This window comes from Physcomitrium patens, chromosome 1 (genome assembly GCF_059467195.1).
Source record: "Physcomitrium patens ecotype Gransden chromosome 1, ASM5946719v1, whole genome shotgun sequence".
NCBI lineage: Eukaryota > Viridiplantae > Streptophyta > Bryopsida > Funariales > Funariaceae > Physcomitrium > Physcomitrium patens.
In genome coordinates this window covers 20,266,347-20,284,114 of record NC_143410.1, presented here as the reverse complement: position 1 = coordinate 20,284,114, position 17,768 = coordinate 20,266,347, and the positions used below count along the sequence as shown (strand labels likewise).

General features: G+C 32.2%; 2 protein-coding genes across 2 annotated transcripts; both read right to left on the bottom strand.

The window, feature by feature from the left end:
• Window positions 1-884: 884 nt before the first annotated feature.
• On the bottom strand, window positions 885-2,673 carry LOC112289618 (small ribosomal subunit protein uS17). The gene is made up of 6 exons (XM_024534971.3): window positions 2,598-2,673; window positions 2,383-2,423; window positions 2,148-2,248; window positions 1,504-1,648; window positions 1,269-1,358; window positions 885-1,090 (listed from the first exon to the last, which is right to left on the bottom strand). Exons 1-6 carry the CDS (start codon window positions 2,607-2,609, stop codon window positions 997-999), a joined length of 483 nt encoding a protein of 160 aa, XP_024390739.1. The 5' UTR covers window positions 2,610-2,673; the 3' UTR covers window positions 885-996.
• A 1,036-nt stretch (window positions 2,674-3,709) lies between these two features.
• LOC112289606 (ubiquitin-like domain-containing CTD phosphatase) lies at window positions 3,710-6,427 on the bottom strand. The gene is made up of 6 exons (XM_024534958.3): window positions 5,872-6,427; window positions 5,259-5,403; window positions 4,845-4,959; window positions 4,624-4,687; window positions 4,206-4,371; window positions 3,710-4,082 (listed from the first exon to the last, which is right to left on the bottom strand). Exons 1-6 carry the CDS (start codon window positions 6,135-6,137, stop codon window positions 3,840-3,842), a joined length of 999 nt encoding a protein of 332 aa, XP_024390726.1. The 5' UTR covers window positions 6,138-6,427; the 3' UTR covers window positions 3,710-3,839.
• Between the last annotated feature and the right edge of the window lie 11,341 nt (window positions 6,428-17,768).

Genomic DNA, 17,768 nt, shown 5'->3' with positions numbered 1-17,768 from the left:
TCTCATTCTCGACGAATCGCGATTAGTAGATGTTGGAATTCGATACTATTTTCAGGAGTTTGCTTGAGATGTCTAATGACGATTCTGAACAAAACGCTCCCCTTTTCTGAAATGGGCCGCATGTATCACTTAACGCATGAAAATGTTCTGTGGATATAGGAGTAGTAACGTAGGCACCACCCACAACTCAGGAATCATCTTTTAACACCTGGACGCATGGTACACACATCTTCCAAGGCGCGGGTAACAGTGGATCAGCATGGAGTTACTGCAACCAGATTGTGCACTTTCGGTGGGCCCACAAAGTGAGTAGGTAACTTCATCAATGGCAAAAAGCTTTGCGTCCATGTCGTCCAAGCGACTTGGATGAGATTCAATCAGTAACAATGACAGAGAAGTCCATAGAGGATTTTTAAGATGAAGACACAGCTCCAGAAAAACTTAAAATCTAAAAATCATGATAGGTGTACACAACTGATGTGGTGGTGGCTTGGGCTGTGAAAGTGCTCATTAACGTCATGAATGTCGTCATTTGGACTTCACTCGATCAGGGTTACCAAATCAGTTTCAACTTCGTCTCATAATTTGTATGCAAGAGACATTCGCTTGAGAAACAGCAGGAATCCGACAAGCCTTACACATGGAATCGTCTGACTTGGTAGGCTTTCCAGTCGACAGTGGAACCTCAGAGGAAATTGCTACAAAAATAGGAAATGGGACTCTTCCAAACGGAGATACGAACTAATCCGTTTCACCCATATGAGTTGAAGCTGCGACTCGAAACCAAAAGAATACAAGACCGTACAAGAACGAAAGAAAGAAGGAAGGCCGATCTTGGGCTAATCATATGACGAATTCGATCCATACATATAGCCAGGACAAAGTTTGATGCGATACTTGCACGAACAATATTGATGGATGAGTGAATTTCACATTTCAAAAGAGAGCGGTGAAACCGCGAACCATCATACTAATCCATGAAACCAGACTAAGGCTCTAAACGGCTGTGAACACCTTCTTGTTACCTCCATCTGAGGCGCCCATAGGAATAACCTTCAAGACGTTGAATCTCACAGTCTTCGAAAGAGGCCTGGGGAAGATGGAGGAAAATGACCGGCTCAGAATAAGAAAATTCCAAAATACATAGAAAGAGAACAAGAACACTGGGTTTCGAAGTAAGATCTCGAAGGAAGAAAAAAGCAGACTAGGACACTCTTCAACCACCATTGCATCCTTAAATTTTTCCAATACAATGAACAAGATCTAACCTGCATTGTCCGATGATAACCTTATCACCCTCCTTTACACGGAATGCGGGAGAGACGTGAGCTGCCAAGTTCGAGTGCCTCTTCTCGTACCTGTATGAAATTGGGGCTAAATACTCAAAAAGAAACTAACCATTTAAACACACGGAGAGAGTACCATCTGCGTGAACCAGCACCTTAGAAATGACCAACGAATCATCCACGTACTTTCGGTGACATTTACATAAAGAAAACTCGCCTCTGGTATTTCCTGACGAAATGAAGGTAATCCCGCCGAATGGTGATGGTGCGAGTCATCTTGGTGCAGTTCACAGTTCCAGTTAGGATGCGGCCTCGAATGGAGACATCTCCGGTGAATGGGCACTTCTTGTCAATGTAGGTGCCTGAAAGTTTAGAACACTCCCGAGATCTCAGCACAGATCACTCAACATTCACATCAAACCCTAATGCAACCTTGGGATTTATTTTACGTCTAAGCATGAAAGATAATCACGGGCCCTGCCTAGCGCTTGACGCTGCGACTAACGACAGCTATTGGACATCCCGCCCAAGTCTGAAAAAACGCAATTACCCACCACGTACGTGCATAAATTCTTCTTATACCCTATCAGTCATGTAGGACAACCCCCCATGACAGATCCTAGGCCATGTATTCGAAAGTCATAAAAAAACTATCCTTGAGTGTTAGGTCAACATTCCACTCGATGCGATGAGGTGCTATCAGGCAGTCTAACGAAATGCATAGTCCTTGCGAGAGAGAAAGGCTACGCGAACGGTATTTTCAGCATAGCCTTCATAGAAATATTACTTTTTTCAAAAAATCCCAATAACACGGATTGATGAAACTTAAAGAATGGGAATAAACCCAAAAAGAAGCCATACCTTCAATAGCTTCGCGAGGGGTCTTAAAGCCAAGACCAACATTCTTCCAGAAACGGGTACCGGCCTTTCCTGCAGCCTTCCCCTTCGCTGAAGCCTTAGTGCTGCGGAGAGTCAACCAACACAGAAATAAACATCGAGTATTCGCAACCCACAATGTGCAAGAAAAAAGAGTGCACCACGAACTTTTTACACTACAAGTCTGCCCACAGCAATAGCATAAAGAACGAAGTGCTACCTGAGGAAGACCTTGGGCTGCTTCAGGAAAGACTTCTCAGTCTACAGGCGCGCAAAAAGAAAACCGCGAACACACAAGAGCGAAATTCGTCAGCACAGCACACAGAATGCGCAACCTAGAGAAAACTGGATTGTCCAATTCCACATCAGTTTATGGTTCGGACAGGTTCAAGTAAAAATTGAGTTGATTAGGTTCAAAACCAGAGTCAAGCATACCTGCTCCGCCATGATGCTCGAGCTGGGATGTCCAGGAGCGAAGCAGAAAACTATCAAGGCGAGGGCGAAGATGCAAAACGCAAAAGAGACAGTGGTAGGTGTCCCAGCCGCTCTTAGGGCTGCTGGAGATCGAGGTTCCTAGGGCTCGACCGTTCCACCGCAGAACACCATTTCACAACGACCGTTCCGAAGTAGAACCTGTTCTCTCGAATAACGTTGGGAAATTGTACTGTTGAGTTCAAAACCATGGCATCATGTTGAACTATAGAAAGGTTCTGGGTGGAAAAAGTCGAGCAATTTTGTCTTTAACTCAGTAATTATAATTCTGAAAATAAAGATTTGAAGAAAAAGAAGAATGTTCTGTACTCGAAATTTGTTTCACTGCAGTAACAATAAAAAAATTTGGGTTTCATAAGAGAAGTCTAGGTTGATACATGTGAATAAAAATCAATAGATTGAACAAACAGGCGTGTGTGATTGCTCATTTGTAAAAATATGTTAACGATAGTTAGAACGTTTTTTAAATGAAAACTTCACATTGTCTTCTTAAACTTAAAATGTGTTGAATTAGTTTGGTATATGGGGTGGTACGCGTTTCTTTAAATTAGGACAACACAAGTGGTATTTCACTCTGATACAAGAAAACTAATTAGGTCTTTTGTTTTTGAAAAACAAGATATTGTGATTTTTAGCTCGTTAAATGATAGCGACAAACACGAGATATCACAAAGTTTCAAGAATATGCACCTTCAATTTTTTAAAATATGTACTATCTGGCACTATCAATGCACACTGTTTCTTGTTACCGTGTACATTAGGATTAAGTTAGGTGCTGATTTCCATAATTATTTATAGAAATTCAAGAGAATCCTTGCAATCAAATTCCTAAGTTTACTTTCATCATATATCTTGGATATCATCCAAATTTGAACAACCGCAGTATAAAATGATTCGTATACCCACACGCCCTCATGTTTTTTGTATTATATAACCCACAAACCCAAGAGCTGTAAATTTAAAGAGTTTTAGTACCAAAAAACATATTAAAGTTCTTACTAAATTTATTAGAAATACTGCAACTGTAATCCAAACACATATTTAAGACAGGTTCGTTAACTTGTAATTTTCAAACCAAACGTTGTGAATTCAATATATCACGCATTTTAATACATGAATTCAGCATTTAGGCGATGGTCTCTTTTTACAAGCCAAGCCAATTCTTCAGGGAAAACCAGCAACCAGTCAAGATCGCCTTCTCCTCTTATGCTGATCAGAATAATCTTTCCATCGCTGATGATCAAGCTCGCTCAAATCATCCAAAGCAGATATTGCAACCAGATAGTCAGCCAGTCCTAGAAGCTCCTGATCTGAAGCACGGTTAATGTGTGCCTTCCTAAAAGGCTTGATAACCAACCCATTTTGAGGATTCATAACAAAGTTCCGTCTCAAATCGTCGAACATGATTGTGTTCTTAGAGTTGTAAAACTGCAAAACAAACCCAAGCAGTCACTACCTCATCAACCGATACAGCTTTTTAAAATCGGGGAAGTTCAAAGGTGTAAGTCTGCATGGAATCAAACATTTGACGCCATCAACACAAATGCTCACCTCAGGACACTTTCCCCAGAGGACACCGAGCGGTTTGCAATCAAAAACCCCATGAGACTCTGATTGGACGGTAATCATGGCTAGATGGTCCATCATGGCTGTAATTTTGTAATCTGGGTGCGAAAGTACACCAAGCTCCTTCATCTTCACCTCTACCCACTTCATGCTGACAGCCCCACACGAATCATCCCTTCGATTGTGATATCAAGTGGCATGATACGTAACAAGACTGGATATCAACGGCGCTAACAGATGACACTCGATTCAAGCCAATGAGGAATAAAAGTCTCAATATGTTGTGAATTCTCAAAGCAAATACAGCGTGAATGCCATGGGCTGAATTCCCCCGACTGCATTTCTAGTTCTTTGGGACATGAGAAATAAACAGAGGGTATGAGTTGAATCACAGGCAGCTCACCTGGTTGCAGACCAAATTATGACATCATAAAACTGGTACGCCGTTGTCAAGAATTCATGAAGATCTGTCCATCAGTTACACACAGTAAGCCAACGCTTAAATACCACACCTACCTACTTGTCCGTCCCAAAATTAAAATTCGCAACTACAGATTCCACATTGGCAAAGGAACAAATAGATCGTGTCCTAACAAAGAGAAGTGGTGATAGAACAATACTTACAAGGACGCATAAGTTCGCGTGGATTCTCAGCAGTCGAACGGTGGTCAAATAGGGTATAGTCTATATCCAACACCAAACACTTCTTGCCTGGTCGAGGAGGATTGATTAGATTCAGCTGCCATCAAATTTCAATAATAACACCCATTTGAATGTAAGATTCATAAAAGGCAAGCATAATTACCCTGTACTCCATACCCTTCTACAAGGCTCTTAAAATTATCTTAGAATCAATCGTATAGGGTATTTGAGTTTGACCTCTATAATAAGGAAGGGCCTCATAAATCGTGTAGCCCCAATTCAATTTCCTTGTTTTCTTTTGTACTTTCTTTCTTTCTTTTTTCAAAGTACAGCGTTAAGTGAGAATACAAAAGCAAAGTTCCGTAAGGCCTCGGTTGGGAGTACATGGATGGTCACCTTAAACTGTTCAATTCGACGCCTCAATTTTTGTTTATTTACTTCTCTGTCCATAATGTCAACGGTATCTTCTTGACCAAGTTCGAAATCATCTACAACCTCGGGTGCATCCACTGGCTCCACCAGAATCTCATCCTCAACAGTCCTGCATAATTCGTCATTCCAAATCAGACTATCTTCTACACCAGCGAAATTTGAACATCCCTCATCCCTAGCACAAAATCATAGCCCTATCGTCCATATCATACAGGTCAATGAAACTATTTCTCCTCTTCAAGTCATGCCATCACGTCATTGTTCTCACATGCTAAAGCTCCTTTTCCACTACGATGTTGGCAATAAAGTATTTGCAAACAATGTGTCAACGCATCCCCACCAAGCCTTAATTGGCAATTGCATCAGAACAGATCTATACGTGAGGAAACAAAGCTGCCAAACCCAATGTGGTCACTGCAGAGGGGGGAATGGAAAAAGAAAAAGAAAAAGAATACTGCCAACAATGAAATCACAACCACCATCGAAAATTGGCACCCAAGACGATTGTAACGACCACCAAAAACAAGACTCACACCAATGATTAATCAGCGGGAGAAAGTATTAGCCACCAGCGCACCCCATCATAACGATCTTGGTGGTCAACTTGATGTTCAACTGCGACAAAAGCATGGAATCCACCGCAGGGGTGGCGCCCACCCTCACATTCAGCAGTTTCTGTCGCTTGGGCAGGACGTTGGTCAACTCGCAGATCCGGCGCTTCAACTCGCCAACCGTATCGTCGGCGCACACGCGCACCACAAACGTCCCGTTCCCCGACCACTTCACCATCATCGTCAGCTCCTCTACGCTCTCGGGATTACTCGTATCCCCTTGCGACGCCATCTCTTCAAATTCCTCCACCTCTTCTCCCTATTCCTCTGCCTCGCAACTCTGCTCTGCTCAATCCTGTCCTAAACCACAACCTCGAACCCTAACTCCAAGCTAATGATGAACACCCAACACGCCAAATGCAGGAGGTGGAGAGAAGAACTGGAAATGGGAAACAACTGAGCGATCTAGGTGGTGGGTGATGGTGGGTGGTGGAAATTGGTAGCGGTGAAGGGAGAATCTGCAAGCAATGCGGGAAAGTGGCTCAAAAACAAAGAAAAGGCACCGAAGCTGGTCCAAAACCCTAACAACAGAAAGAGAGCGAGAGAGAGAGTGTGTGTGTGACTGTGAGTGCACTGGACTAGGGCTTGGCTATACCGCCTCCCCTATTGCCGTGCACGGCGGGGACGGCATTCGATACAATGTATAGCACAATGAGATTTAATTAGTTGAAAATTCTAGAGAGCTTTCTACATTTCTTTTTTTCTTTTTTTCTTTTTTTCTCCATTGATAGAATGTCATTGAAAGATAAATTGGTTGTTTGAACGACATGTTTTATTACATAGAATGATGTGGTTTCATTCAAGAGTGATTGTTCTATTTTTCAATTTTATTTTTGGTATTTTTGAAGTGGTTTGTTGTATCCACAACATATTTGCATAAAAATGGTCAAGAATAGTTCTACAAATTTATAATTTTATTAATTGCATACATTCATAACTCTATATGGGACATTTCAGCAACAATCTCAAACAAGTTTTTCACCACTGTGATTGGAAAATAAATGATGAAGTAAATTACAATACGTTGATTTTAAAGAACAGTTCATAAAAATTATTTTTTAAAAAATATAAATATAATTACTAGGCACAAACTCATTTTTTATTCTAAAAGGGTTTTCATTTTTTTTTTCATGGTTTACCTTCTTTTTTATCTTTTTTTATCTTTTTTTTTTTTTTTTTTTGTGTAGTTCACATTTTAATTTGATGTTTTCTAATTTAAAAGTAGATGAATGAACTAATTAATGTTGCTACTAGTACAAATTAAGTATTTTATTAATTCTTTAAAAACTAAGATGTACAAATCATCCCAATTTTAGCTAATTTCACCTTCAATAAGTACAAAAATAATTTACAAGTTAATAATATGTTTACATTTATACTACTAAACATCTTAATTTACTTTTCAAGGGTGCATAAATTGATTTTATTTTTATTTTAATAAATTGAATCTTTAATCAATAGATTCCTTCATAATTTCTTCCGTTTTTTCTCATTTTGAATTTGATGGCATCATATTGGAGCAATATATTTAAATTCAATTTCTCACAATTGGCAAAGCATTTATCATTTTGTAGTTTCTAAAAATGGTATAAACAAGGATTATGAATGTTAATAGATCATAGCAATATTCTACCAACATTACCAAAAGTGTGTATGACTTCTATACAGTGCAATATGTTGCATTTTCAACGTTCTCCTTCTCAATTTGGATTTGATGAAATTTCAATTTCAAGACAATAGCTCAAATATTTTGCACTAACCAACTCATCACTCAAATAGGTTGTTAACAACATTTTTTGCACAATAATTTCACAAATACACTATATATAATACATGCATTTATATACAAAAAATAACTTAAAAGTTCGAATTAAAATGACATTAAATACAACCAAAAAGTAATAAAATTTCACATCTTTTTACTTATATTTTATTTTTATTTTTAATATGTACTAATATATGGCTTTTTTTCAGTTACTAAATAAACTGGATTTTTTTTACTTTAATTTTTTACATTTAATATACTATTATCAAAGTTGCCACGTTTGATCTTATTGCACAAGAACACACTTGATTGGGAAAAGAAAAAAAAAAAGAAAAAAAAGAAAATTTTAAAAAAATTAACCAATCTGCAAATGCAAACTTAAGATATATTATGTGCCTTGATTCTGAAGTTGTTTTTCATTTTATTTAATTATAAAATGTTATTCTGACAGTTTTATATTTCAGTCTATGTATATATATATATATATATATATACATGTATGTATATAATGCCATGATAAGAGATGCTTTAAGAACCAACACTCTTGGAACTGCATGGTAGAACTATTGATAAATCTTTAAGAAAATAAACATGTTTGTTCACTTTTTTTTGACCGTGGTGTTAACTTTTGTCTTTGTTCAAAAAATGCCTTTTTACATTTTCTTTTTGATTTTAGCATCATTTTCTTTCTATCAACATCATGTAGAAAGCATTTTTGACAACAAGACAAGACCAACATAACCTCAAAGAAAAAGAAAGCAACACCAATGCAAAGGTATATGTTCCACACCCAATTGCAAGCAACATTTTGCAAATGTGAATCATAGGCAATTACTTGCCATTCCCCGCAATAAATTTCAGGGATCCCAAAGCCAAGTGCATGGCATGTTATTGGTTCAATTTCAATGTGGACTTGTGCCATGGAAGAGTTCTCGCTTCCTTCTCGAGACTCCATTAACATTAACGAAAGCATTTGGGATTGTTCAAGTAGACCGAGCATTATTGGAATTCCGGTGACCACATTTTTCATGTGTTTTATTGATGGGCTGTAGTATCTTAACATACTTGCTTGTCTAGCCTTGTTTAATGAGTACCCACTTGAGGAGAAAGTTTTTGCTGCTACCTACACAAGCAAACATATAGGAATAGGAAATTTAATAGCAAAGCAAAATAAAAAATATGTTAGAAACTAATCAACAAATAAATAAACATTTTAATCTTATTAAGCTTAGTATGTGTATAAAATATATATATATATATATATATATATATAGATGCATACATATAAGAACCTATGGAATGTTGTATTAGAAAGTTGAATGTAAGTTTGTGTTTTGGGATTTTGTTAAGGAATGTGAACCTGAAACATTCCAATTTTGTAGTTGTGGGGTGACTCAGGGAGTGTGAGATGAACTATCACATGGAATACATAAGAAGTTGGAAATGCTTTTCTTTGGAAATACTTTACTTGGGAAATAACTTTTGATCTTTTCTAATACTTTTTTGAGTAAGAGATTCACAATGGGAATGGGATGTTCCATTATGTAATCAAAATTTAAAGTTCTTTTAATTACGACTTGTCCTCCTAAGAATCTTTTGGCAAGGTAGATATCTAAATCAAAGAAACTATGAAGCAACAAAGAACACAAAAAAATTAAAATGCATATTTTTGAGGTACCTCCATGTCTATACAACTCTTTCTTTGTACAAAACATATTGCAAGTATGCCCAAATGGATTTGGTCTCACTTTATCAATGTATATAATTATCACATTTTTTATCATCCTATACATTCTCATAGTTATATAAAACAAAAATTGTACATCCAAACCTATCAATTTCAAAACCAAAATAATTAGGTAGCTAATACATTGTAGAAGTCTAGAAATTGGACATATGATGGTATAACTTATTGGTCTAGGCTTATAAGAAGAGGTTTTTGGATCAACTTCAAAAGCCATTTTATTTTCATTGTAGTAACGTAGGATTGATTTGTCAATAGTGTAATACAACACATCTTTATTTGAGGTGTTTGAGGAATGTGAAAAGGGACTAATATTTTTGGCACATTTAAAAAAAAATGGCTTGTGTTTTTTCATCTTTTATTTCTAGTTTTGCTTTGTCTTCCAACATCATTGTAGAAGTTGGGGTTGAAGCACTTTTCTCTTCAACAATTTCAAATCCTTCAAAAGCACAATTAGATTTAATAGGCTTTTTTGATATCCATGTGGAAGTAGCTATTGATAATTTGTTCAGAGGACTTATTTCTAGAGATGCATTATCAAATGAACAGTTCTTAAATAATACATTCTCTATGTGTTTTGAAACATTTTCCAACATTTTTATGAGGTCATTTGTAGTTGGTGTTTCAAAAGCTTTGTGTTTAACTATACAAGGGGACTTATTTTGGCATGAAAAACTACCTAAATTTTCATCTTTACTGTTGTTGGTTTGAAATGCACCAATTGAATTATCACTTTCAGGTTTTGTGCCACACAAAGGATTGTTGTTAATATGATTTATTGTATCTGTAGACATTGAAGTAGGCAACCTTGAATCATTTGTAGACAAGGTTTGATGTATCAAAGTTGTTGAATATTCATACTCCAATATAGAATGCATGTATTCATTAAAGTTCTTTTACAAACAAAATCTTTGATATTACAAACTGCTACAAACTATTTTTCTTTTGATTTGGTTTTTTTCTTCACATCTGAAATGAAGCCCTAATTGGTTCAATTTTTAATATCTGATTTTATTTTTTTAGATAGTTTTTCAACATTCTTAAGTTTTATATTAAATATTTTTAATAAAACGATAAAAAAATTAATACATTCAGTATCTATATTTAAAATATTCATTTAAAAAATAATGAAAAAACAAAAAAATATTAAATAGTTTTTTATAAATATATGCACACCCATAACTCCAATACGAAAAATTGTACCATCATTTCTATTAAATATAAACACAAAAGAATATTTATTGCAATTGTTTGGACAAATTATACCATCATCTCTATTAAATATAAACACAAAATAGGTTCCTTTGGGCATGCAAAGTTCACAATTCTTTTCAAGATATGGAGGTGATGAAAGCAGAGTATTTGATATATTAAAGGTATCTATTTTCAAATTTTCATTGTTTGTTATGCTTGTTGAAATATTATCACTTTTGCTTCTTTCCAGACTTGGACCTAAAACCTTATGTGAACAATTTATCAAGTTTTGAGTAAAGCACAAACTCCTCCTAATTTTTGATGCATTGTTAGATCCCCTCACTTCTAAACATTACATTCATTGCACATGGATTACAATAGTAATGAGAAGGCAATTGTTTTTCTTGTATGTTTTTAAATACAAAAAAATTCTCATTGCTTTCTTTAGACTGTTGATGTTCTGTGCATGAATCTTGATGCGAGATGGATTTATGAAATTTGATATTGTTTGGTTCTAATGCTTCATTGCCGCTCACATAGTTTACTAATCTTTCATTTAATGTTCTCATATTTTCACCTCGTTTTTCACTATTTTCAATACAATTGTGTTGAACCAAAGTCTCTCCACTTCCATCTCTTTTAGCAAGTTGTTCCAAAATGTGTTGTATATCACAAAAATAAACTTTAACAATGTTACATTTTGAACCTGTGGATGGAAAGTAACCAAATTTTGAATCTTTTTGTGTTTGATTAAATTGGTTTTGCAATGGCTCATTTATAAAAAATGGTTCCGAATTCTTTTCACCACTGTCAAATTTGATTTTTTGGTGTGATGCAATTGATTGTTTCATGCAATTTTGACTCATTAGAGAGTCTTCCTTGTGATATGATTGAAGGTAGTGAATGGCTCCTTGTTTTAGTTGTGTAAGATGCCCCTTCTTCATCGTTGTTTTCTAATGCATATTGAAACGGATGTATGAAAGAGCTTAATCTACTCTCAATCCTTTTTGCAATTATTTTGAATTTTTTCTTGGTTTCAAGTTGTTCCTTCACAAGCCTTGCATTCATGTTTTTTCTTTTTTTTTTCTTTTCCTACAAAACTTTGATCTACTACTCCATCTTTTGTAAACCTTACTTTTTGAATTGCATCATTTCCATTCACAATCCAACCTTGTTCTTTTTTCTTTAATTTCAATTCTACTTTTGTTCCATACCTGTCTAATGCATCAACAATCAATTCTTTTTTTCATTGCAAATTGCTAATGTCTACCCAATGACCAACCTTGTTTTGAAATATCTATTCTTTTTCTTTCTTTGTTGTTGGCCTATCTACCATCAAAGTTTTGTATTCTTTTGCATCCATGGAAAAAAAAATTTCTTCTATTATCCAATTTTATAGCTTCTTTATTTTTAGAAATAAGATATGCATCAACATGGAATGTGTCAATTGGCTCATATTTTACGGTAAAGTTTTCATAACATGGATCTAGTGTTTTATCATGCAAACATTCTTGTAATTGAATATTGGCATTGGTAATAAGTTTTGATGGAGTGTCAAGCAATAATTCATCTACAACATCATATTCTATTATTCCATCTTTTATGGGTTTCTTTTGGCCTATGTCTTCATTAGTCTTCTTCTTCTTCCTCCTCCTCCTCAAAGACTTTTGCCTCAGTTGAATAATGTGGGATTTTTGTATTGACTAATTTTGCTTTGCATAAACATGCTTGACATTTTCTCACCGTTTGCCCTAATATTACACCTTGAAGTGTGATTTTACATGTTTCACATATTTGATATTTCATGATGCCATATGGTATTTCTATTTGATTGGAAACTAGGGTTTATTCATAATTTTGGGTGTTGCTTCCATGATATATGTTTTCTGATTTTTTGGTTTTCATCTTCTAAATAGAAACCAACTTCTACTATGGTTACAATGGTGAATTTTCAAATTTTATCAAAAATAAAATAATTACAGTTATTGTTGAAATACAGCTGATGCATTTAAAAAGGTGAAAATTATAAAAAATTACAACATCATTGTCTATATGGTTTTGGCTCTTGAAACCACAGAGTTCCAATAGTTGATTAGAACTCAATCACATTCATAAGGGAACAACTAGTACCATAACTAAGTTTTCTAATGTATGAAACCAATTTGATCATTTCTAGACAACGCTATATATGCATGTTTCTATGTTTTTAAATTGCTTTGAAGCTCATAATGATTGCTAATTCCTTTATTTTAAATCAAAATGTTTTTTATTATATATATATATATATATATATATATTTATTTAAAGACATTTTGATTTAAAGACAATTACCAACCATTGATCTAAATCTCAAATCAATCTAACCTTATAGAAATTGAGTTTTGATACATTTAAGACAAGGATTACTTGTGGCATTCAATAATTTTTGACGGAATTGCTAGGTTTTCAAAGGCTTGATTTAGGATTGTGGCTCCTTTATTTGTACAAAGAAGATGATGCAATGTGTTGCTGGATCATTAAATTGCACAGCTTAACCTTACATTGTTATTCTGATGCAATCATTTCAACTATGATCAGTTATTAAAATATTAAATGTTTTTTAAAAATAATATTCTTTGTTAATTTTTGGGTTAATATGCCTCATATTATTGCTGAATTGGAGTTAATTATGTTAATGAATTGAAAGTTAATAAATTTTTTAAATGTGAAATACAGTTATAAAATATTCAAAGGATTAAGTTTTACATTGGGAGGATGTATATAACTTATCTTTCATTTAAATTTTATTGCATCAATAATTCAAAACATTGCATAAAACTATATATATATATATATATATATATACACATGCAAATAATTCAGTTAAAGTTTAAAATATGTAGTAACCTTGAATTGAAATTTAGAGTTTCTTTGAAGCAATCAAGATATTTTGTATTGCTTCAGGAAAAAAGAAAAGAAAAGAAAATGCAAAACATAAAATGACAAGAAATACATATTTAATCCTTTGATTATTATCTAGATTGTGTTTTAAGGTAAAGTTTTGTCAAACATATCTTAAGTTTTAAGTATAAATTTAAAAAATAAAAAACTTTGAAATATATATACATCTTTGCAATAATTATGTTTATATTTACTTAGCTTTCTGTATAAAAAAATTCAAAGTTTTATTTATAAATTTGAATAAATTCCATAAAACATTTTAGTTAAAATTTGTAAAATTACTTGGCATTTACATGTTTCCTGATAAGATTGGAGGATATTTGACCTCCTACACAAGAAAGTATTAGTATTAAGCTATTTCAGGTTAATCACAATTTCTTAACTATCTAAATTTGCAAAAGTAGAGATTTAAGTCATTAGTAGGAGTTGTTATAGTTAAATTCTAAACCAAATTTGAAAAAAAGTTAACATTTCAAATGGATTAAGATTTCAAACTTGGATTAGGATTTAAGATATAGAATTGTTAAGGAAGTTGAGATTATTAAAGAAATGTGTTATAAAATATATTATTATTTTATATTATAACTTGAATGTAGAATATATATATATATATATATATATATATATTAATTTTAAGTCCATTGCATTTTAAAACCAAATTCTATATAATATGACAATACTTTAAAAAATTATTTTGAAAAGGTTCTAATAAGGACATTAGAATAATTAAATTTTATTCAAAACTAGTACATAAATTTTTTAAGCCAATCTAAATTCCATACCATTTATTAATGAATATTAAAAAATATTTATTAAATTAATTATTATTTATTTATTATTATTATTTTCTTGCTTTAAAACAAAAAAATTGAGAATATTATTTATTTCATTCACAAACAATAAATATCCTAGTATCATAGATATGTATATTTATTTCAATTATTATCTATATAATTAGGTAGAAGTAGGTAAATATAGATTAATTTCATAATATCTTTTAAAAAAGCTTCTTAAAAGCTTGATAGATATAGTTTTGACTTTATACATATTTGTGGTTGATTGGTAGATTAGAAATTTGGTCAACAAATTAATCATATACCATTTATATTGGTAGCTTATAGAACAAGCTAATAATATGGCATATATATCAAAAACTTGCCTTGAAAGTTAAGACATGTGTCCTGCTACATCAACACATGTTGGATGTTGTATAAAATATTTCCATTTAGTTCTTAGTTAGATAATATATATGGAAGTAAGAGTAAAGCCTTTTTCACTCTTGTTAATGTCTTTTTAGTCTCTAGTCTTCTTTCAAGACTTTTTAGTCTTATTGTCTTTGGCAATAGCCATTCTAGTTCAATATATTATTATCTTTGAAAGATGTCATAGTCTTGTTGAATGACACAAGAGTGTATTGATGTTTTTTTTTTTTTTTTTTTTTTTTTTTTAAATCATGTCCTTGATAGTTTGACAAGAATACTAACTTATTTTTCTTGTTTTGTTTTAGAAGAAAGTAGATTATTTTAATTTTAATATTTCATTTAAAGATTATGGATTATCTATCTTTAAATAAATAATTTAATTTTCTAACATTTAATTTTCATTAAAGAGAGTAAATTACCTCTCTTTGTAGAAAATTTCATTTGATACTATTAGTTGCAGATTATCTTCCTTATTTATTTATTTATTTATTTTTAATTTATTTGAATTATCTATGAAAAGAAGGAAGAATAAATTATAGATGCTACTATTGATGGAAGTGAGAATAGATTTATAACTATTTTAGATCTTCACAAGTTTGTCAACATTCTTAGAATAGAAATCTCATATATTTCTAATGTCAATTATAGATGCATTATTCCTACATCCATGGAAGAAGTCAATAATAAAGTTGAAAGTCTTTGCCAAGAAGTTGTACAATTAAGAGAAACAAGTAGATCAAATTCACCATTGAATCTAAAGAATCTTATTACTACAAGTATAGAAGAAAAAAGACTCGTCATTATTAAGAAGGTTTATGTCTATATTGTGGAGAATCCAAGCACATTACTCAATATTATTCAAGGAAGCAATGCATTTATAATATGAGGAGTATGGTTACTATAGAGGATGATGTATTGAAAAACAAGTTTTTTTAGCTATAATAGAAAATATGCGGCTAGAATCTTACACAATATCTAATAAAAGTTCTATTCTCTCTTCAAATTTGTCACTTTGTTTTATAATAGAAGTTTGTATAGGACCAAAAAGTTACAAAGTCTTAGCCTTATTAGATTCAAGAGCTTTATCTTGTTTTATAGACAAAGACTTTGTCAAAAAATAAGAAATTGCCTTAATTAAAAAAACCTAAACTATACATGTAGAAGTAACAAATGCTTGTTTGTTATCTTCAAGAGATATTATACATGAAACCATTCATTTAGATGTAGCAACTAGTAGTTATAATAGTCTAATAATATTTAATATGATTAGATCTCTTTTTAATCCAATTATTTTAAGAATTTTGTGGCTAAAAAAGTATAACCCTCAAATAGACTGGATTTCTTGTAATCTTAATTTTTTCTTAGTTTAGACCAAGATTTTTCTAAATAAGTAGAAACCAATAAGATTAATAAATCCAAACCATTATTGGTAGATTCAAGAGCTTTTATACATGTTGCAAAAGAAAGATCAACTTTTGATATATACGTTAGACTTATTATTGATAGAAAAAAGATTTCAAGTCATATTCTAAGCCAATTCCATGATTATTAAAATATTTTTGAAAAGATAAATGTAAATATTCTTCAAAAGCATCATCTCTATGATTGTTTTATTAATCTTCAAGAAAGAACTCAACTACCATTTTGACCAATCTATAACCTATCACAAAGCAATTTGGTTGTACTTAAAGAGTATATTGATAAGAATTTTGCTAAAAACTTCATATGCCATACTAAATCTCTAATTGGAGCTCCAATCTTATTTGTGAAGAAAAAAGACAAATCTCTGTAGATATGTGTGGACTATCAAAAATTCAACAAGATTACCATCAAAAATATATATCTTCTAACTTTGGTTTTAATACTTCTTAATCAATTAAATTAAAAAAAAAATTTATACAAAAGTAAATGTACAAGAAGCATAGAATTTGGTATGTATTAAAAAATAAGATGAATAAAAAATTACATTTCAAATCAAGTTTGGATATTTTAAATATAATGTCATGCCTTTTGGACTTATGAATGTACTAGTTGCTTTTTCAATATCTAATGAATGATGTGTTTTCCGAGTTTCTTGATGATTTTATTATTTGCTATTCACATGATATCTTAATCTACTGAAACAATAGAAAAGAGTATGAAGTTTATATTTATCATATATTATAAAAATTAAGAGATGCACGATTATACATCAAGATGAAAAAGTATATATTTTATACTACTCAAGTTGACTTCCTAGGATATATCATTTTAAATGATGATATTGTAATGGATCTAAAGAAGGTCCAGACTATTATGGATTGGAACATCTCAAAAACAATCAGAGATGTAAAATTTTTTTTTTTTGGATTTTTAATTATTACAAGATCTTCATCAAGAACTTTTCTCAAGTTGTGTCTTCTTGTATACATTTGACATGTATAGACAAACTTGAATAGAGGAACAAAGCTGAAGTATCTTTTGAAGCCTAAAAGATAATATTTATTTGGTACTAATTTATTTTTGCACTAATATTCTTGAGCTATATAAGACAAAAAATATTTTGAGAAGAAGACAAATGCCACCTCTTCTTACAAAAGTAGATAATAATCAAGAATTTGAATGAAAAAAGTCTTAAATTTAAGGCAGCGCTAAAATAAATTGAAATATCTTGTTCATAGGCATGAATATGATATTAGTGAATACAAATGAGAGCCAACAAAGAATCTTACAAATATAGCAATAAAGATTGAAGCTTTTCATTGACAAAATCCATCAAAATCAAGATAAAGAATATCAAGATTCTTGAAAGATGATGATCACTTCTTATAGAACTCATCTCTAGAAGAAGAGGTAATATCATGGACATGCATATTTATTCCAATAATTATCTATATGATTAAGTAGAAGTAGGTAAATATAAATTAATTTATAATAAATTCTAAAAAAACTTCTTAGAAGCTTCATAGATATGATTTTGATTTTATACATATTTGTAGTTGATTGATAGATTAGAAATTCGATCAACAAATTAACTAT